The sequence below is a fragment of the Nanorana parkeri genome, unplaced genomic scaffold (genome assembly GCF_000935625.1).
Source record: "Nanorana parkeri isolate BGI_ZX_2015 unplaced genomic scaffold, ASM93562v1 scaffold3511, whole genome shotgun sequence".
In the NCBI taxonomy this organism is placed as follows: domain Eukaryota; kingdom Metazoa; phylum Chordata; class Amphibia; order Anura; family Dicroglossidae; genus Nanorana; species Nanorana parkeri.
Window position 1 is genome coordinate 25,056 of NW_017309779.1, and position 5,722 is coordinate 30,777.

Below are 5,722 nucleotides of genomic sequence, written 5' to 3' on the forward strand. Positions count from 1 at the left end.
GGGTGGCGTCTGACCAGGAGGGGCAAATAGGGGAGGAGGAGGGGCAGGAGAGGTGTTCCTTCATATAATGCTCGGGAACAAAATTATTAATGGTGGAGAAAGCCAAAATCGTTGAAGGGCAGCAACAGTACAGATCAGAAGGAGGGGGGTCTGTAAGATTGCTAATGCCCCCCCCACATCCCAGGTCTAGAGGTCCTTTAACAGTCCAGTCCGGTGATGTGATTGGCGGATTGTTTGTTTAGAAATCCTTCTCAGTCTGGCACACAATGCGTCCCACCGCGGCCATTTATTTCTGCCGTCGGTACTTGGAGTTGGAAGGTGTACACCCGTCATCCGGTTGGCGGGGGATGGGATGGAAAGGGGGGGGTGTCTGCCTGCCTCTGCTTACCGCTGTATCTGGCCTTGAAGGATTCAATGTACGAGGCGGCGTCATTTTCCTCGATCCCCATCTGCTCCCCCAGGGATTTCGCTCCCATTCCGTAGATGATTCCATAACAAATCTACAGGACGGCCAATGAAAAGGTTGTCAGCAGAAATCACAACAAACTCTTCTCAGCAACAAATAACCTAAAAAGGAAAAGTTTCAGGAAAGTTCGTTACATGACTTCATTTAGATCCTATGACATCATGATTGGGCCCTCCTCTTAAGAGCCCCCAGATCTGATGCAAGCAGTGGGCCGGCTCTTGGGAGGAGCTATGCAAATATCAAAATGCCTTGATGGGTGGATGTCAGTCTGGATTAGTGGGCGTTCCTCAGCAGGCTGAATTTGCATGCAGACCGCCCCTAGGTAACGCCCACAAGTGATGCTGAGCCGCCATGATTGAAATCCAATGAATGGAATCACAGGGAGACCCCTCTGCAGATCCCTGTACACAGGACACCCCCCTACCACATTGGTCCAGCCCGAGTCCCTGCCACATACTGTGCTCTAAGCAAGTGAAGCCCGTTCACCTGCTTGGCGTGCTGTCTCATGTTGTCAGTGACTGCTTCGGGGTCGACCATCTTCCATTCGGCGGCGATGCTCCGGAAGACGTCCGCTCCGCTGTTCAGCACCTGGATGAGCCGCCGATCCCGAGACAAGTGGGCGAGAATCCTCAGCTCCAGCTGGGAGTAATCCGCCGCCAGGACCAGAGCGCCTGCCGAGATCAGGAGACACCGGGGAGAGAATGACCGAAAATGTGAGAAGTGCTGAGAGGGCCGACAAAGAGGGCGGGAGGGCCGACAAAGAGGGCGGGAGGGCCGACAAAGAGGGCGGGAGGGCCGACAAAGAGGGCGGGAGGGCCGACAAAGAGGGCGGGAGGGCCGACAAAGAGGGCGGGAGGGCCGACAAAGAGGGCGGGAGGGCCGACAAAGAGGGCGGGAGGGCCGACAAAGAGGGCGGGAGGGCCGACAAAGAGGGCGGGAGGGCCGACAAAGAGGGCGGGAGGGCCGACAAAGAGGGCGGGAGGGCCGACAAAGAGGGCGGGAGGGCCGACAAAGAGGGCGGGAGGGCCGACAAAGAGGGCGGGAGGGCCGACAAAGAGGGCGGGAGGGCCGACAAAGAGGGCGGGAGGGCCGACAAAGCGGGAGGGCCGACAAGAGGGCAGGGGGCCGACAAGAGGGCAGAAGGCAGACAAGAGGGCCGACAAGAGGACATCATGGAAAATCAGACTCTGTGCCGGGATGAGCTTCATTGGAATGGAGAAGGTCAGGATCACTGTGTCCCCATTTCCTGGTGTCACCAGGGACAGGAAGTGAAGGAGATCTTAACACCAATCATTGGTTTCCATTGGATGAGAGTCTGTGTAGTGCAGCCAATGAATGACGTGTATTGGACAGGATGTGATGGAGGAAGGTAGTCAGAGCAGAAGAGACTCCGGACTCCCTCGCCATGAACTCAGCGATTGTACGGAGCTCAATGGACTCACCTGAGAATGGGACGAAGGCGTGCCGCATGCTGACGAAGAATGACACCCGCTTCTCCTCCGGGATCTCACCCACCCGTAGCTCCGGCAACACCAACTTCTTCTTACCCCTCAATAGGAGAAAATACAACTTTATAGGGAGCCAAGCTCGGTGGGCAACCTACATCTACACAGGGTGCCCCCCCCATGTCTTCCTTAAACAATGCACCACCAATCCCTCCACTGGCTGCCAGCCCCCACCCCCCCTCTGCCAATCCCTCCACTTGCCCAACGAATGCATTTCACAATAGTAACATACAAAGCCAACCACAACTCTGCGCCAAGCTACATCACCAACCTCGTCTACATGCAGCCTGCCTAGGAACTCCCACTCCTCCAGACTGACACCCACCTGAATATTCTGTCTTCTCAACCTAACCTGTTTAATTACAGAGGATGTGATGTCACTGCAGGACCTCAGTGTCTGCCAATCACAACACAGACCATATACAATCCATACTGATCACATCTATTGTTACCGGCGCTTCGACAGGGTGGAGGGCCCCGGGCCCTGTGACGGAGGGCTCTCCTCAACCAGCCGAGGCATTTCAATTTCAAAGTCTTTCGGTACATTCTGGATATTTGGCTCGGTGAAACTCACGCGACCTGAAAGATATTTAAGAAAGAAAAATGAGGGATCTGCAAAAACACCTTCACAGTCCGTTCCTCTAGTGCAAAGCATCATGGGAAGCATAGTCCTCCCTGAGCTGCCCATGTGACTGAAATAGAAGCAGTACGTGTATCCGTGCCAAGGACGCGGGTCTCCTCCCTGAGCTGCCCATGTGACTGCAAAGGATGCAGTACGTGTACCCGTGCCCTGGGACGCGGGTCTTCTCCCTGAGCTGCCCATGTAACTGCAAAAGACGCAGTACGTGTATCCATGCCAGGGACGCAGGTCTCCTCCCTGAGCTGCCCATGTGACTACCAAACATATAGTATGTGTACCCGTGTCAGAGACACGGGTCTCCTCCCTGAGCTGCCCATGTGACTACCAAACATATAGTATGTGTACCCGTGTCAGAGACACGGGTCTCCTCCCCGCGAGCTGCCCATGTGACTGCAAAAGACGCAGTACGTGTACCCGTGCCAGAGACACGGGTCTCCTCCCTGAGCTGCCCATGTGACTGCAAAAGACGCAGTACGTGTACCCGTGCCAGAGACACGGGTCTCCTCCCTGAGCTGCCCATGTGACTGCAAAAGACGCAGTACGTGTACCCGTGCCAGAGACACGGGTCTCCTCCCTGAGCTGCCCATGTGACTGCAAAAGACGCAGTACGTGTACCCGTGCCAGAGACACGGGTCTCCTCCCTGAGCTGCCCATGTGACTGCAAAAGACGCAGTACGTGTACCCGTGCCAGAGACACGGGTCTCCTCCCTGAGCTGCCCATGTGACTGCAAAAGACGCAGTACGTGTACCCGTGCCAGAGACACGGGTCTCCTCCCTGAGCTGCCCATGTGACTGCAAAAGACGCAGTACGTGCATCCGTGCCAGGGACGCAGGTCTCCTCCCTGAGCTGCCCATGTGACTACCAAACATATAGTATGTGTGCCCGTGTCAGAGACACGGGTCTCCTCCCTGAGCTGCCCATGTGACTGCAAAAGACGCAGTACGTGTACCCGTGCCAGAGACACGGGTCTCCTCCCTGAGCTGCCCATGTGACTACCAAACATATAGTATGTGTACCCGTGTCAGAGACACGGGTCTCCTCCCTGAGCTGCCCATGTGACTGCAAAAGATGCAGTACGTGTACCCGTGCCAGAGACACGGGTCTCCTCCCTGAGCTGCCCATGTGACTACCAAACATATAGTATGTGTACCCGTGTCAGAGACACGGGTCTCCTCCCTGAGCTGCCCATGTGACTGCAAAAGATGCAGTACGTGTACCCGTGCCAGAGACACGGGTCTCCTCCCTGAGCTGCCCATGTGACTACCAAACATATAGTATGTGTACCCGTGTCAGAGACACGGGTCTCCTCCCTGAGCTGCCCATGTGACTGCAAAAGATGCAGTACGTGTACCCGTGCCAGAGACACGGGTCTCCTCCCTGAGCTGCCCATGTGACTGCAAAGGATGCAGTACGTGTACCCGTGCCCTGGGACGCGGGTCTCCTCCCTGAGCTGCCCATGTGACTGCAAAAGACGCAGTACGTGCATCCGTGCCAGGGACGCAGGTCTCCTCCCTGAGCTGCCCATGTGACTACCAAACATATAGTATGTGTACCCGTGTCAGAGACACGGGTCTCCTCCCTGAGCTGCCCATGTGACTGCAAAAGACGCAGTACGTGCATCCGTGCCAGGGACGCAGGTCTCCTCCCTGAGCTGCCCATGTGACTACCAAACATATAGTATGTGTGCCCGTGTCAGAGACACGGGTCTCCTCCCTGAGCTGCCCATGTGACTGCAAAGGATGCAGTACATGTACCCGTGCCAGAGACACGGGTCTCCTCCCTGAGCTGCCCATGTGACTACCAAACATATAGTATGTGTACCCGTGTCAGAGACACGGGTCTCCTCCCCGCGAGCTGCCCATGTGACTGCAAAAGACGCAGTACGTGTACCCGTGCCAGGGACGCGGGTCTCCTCCCCGAACTGCCCATGTGGCTTCTAAAAACAGAATTTAACCGGAACACAGAAGAAGATATACTCCACTGATCCTCGGTCCTGCTGCGATCAGCGCTCACCTCTCCCCCCCCCCGCATCCTCCCATCTAATGCAAGTGAATGGACTGTACTATGACGACGCACCAACCCGCGCATGTTAAATCTCAGACGCACCCAGCCTGCTTCCGAGATTTTACATCCCGAGCAGTTTATATCCAATGTCAGTGGAAAGATCTGGAATATCTCTAAGTTACTACAAAGAAAGAAAGCAGAGTCTAGTTGTCTCTCGACACTGGTGAGGCATATTTCCTGTTCTTTCATTCCGTGAAGAGAAGATTTTGGGTCAGTACAGGAAGGTGTGATGGGAGTGCTCAGCGTGGAGAGGAGGAGTCGGTGGCCCACCTGTGGCGGTGTGCGTCTGGGAGACGGGGTAGATCCGCTCCATGCCCAGCGTCTGGCTGTAGCTTTTCTCTCTCTGTAGCGGGAAGACCACTTTGGTCATGGCGTTGGTGATTCTCTTCCACTCCAGGATGAGGCCGGGAAGAGGGTGAAGAGGCCTCAGCTTCTCCAGGACGTCCTGACGTAAGTAGAAAAACTGGTCAATAAAGTTGTACTCACACTGCTAGTAGGCCCAACGTTTCGGTAGAGGAAACTTCTCTCTAGGGATGCACCCAAATTACATTTTTAGACCGCAACTAAAAGATTTGTCAGGCCAAAACTGAAAATGAAAAAGGTTTTTTTCAATTATTTTTTTCTTTTCTTTACTGGCTGGGGCTCTGGGGAAATATCGGGGGTCTAAACAGACCCCCGATACTTCCCTTTTATAATAGAAAAAGAGATTGAGAACACGGAGTCCTCAATCTCTTTTTCTGCATCCCTTGTTATAAATGAACAGGAATCCTCTATACTGAGTCTTCCTGTTCATTCATAACTTGAGGACAGAGTATGTTTACCATGTCCACAATCACAAATGAACGGGAGGTGATGTAGATCACTTCCAATTCATTCATAATTGTGGATACAGTAAACATACCATGTCCTCAATTATTTACAAACACTCAGTGATCACTGATTTCTGATTTTCTGCTCACTATCCTGACTCGCTGTCACAGGTGAGGGGGCTTAGAAGGAAAGGAGGGATGTGTTCTAGGGGCATGGGAGGGAGGCGGGGGTTTATT

General features: G+C 54.3%; 1 protein-coding gene across 1 annotated transcript in view; it reads right to left on the reverse strand.

The window, feature by feature from the left end:
• The window catches only part of LOC108803229 (DNA polymerase theta-like), a gene marked incomplete at its 5' end in the record, with an annotated part of 26,906 nt that overhangs the window by 5,620 nt on the left and 15,564 nt on the right, over nucleotides 1-5,722 (reverse strand). The window contains 5 exons of the mRNA XM_018575069.1: nucleotides 389-500; nucleotides 953-1,137; nucleotides 1,909-2,015; nucleotides 2,424-2,550; nucleotides 4,947-5,121. Coding sequence (XP_018430571.1) covers nucleotides 389-500; nucleotides 953-1,137; nucleotides 1,909-2,015; nucleotides 2,424-2,550; nucleotides 4,947-5,121 — 706 coding nt within the window. The remainder of the gene's footprint in view (nucleotides 1-388; nucleotides 501-952; nucleotides 1,138-1,908; nucleotides 2,016-2,423; nucleotides 2,551-4,946; nucleotides 5,122-5,722) is intronic.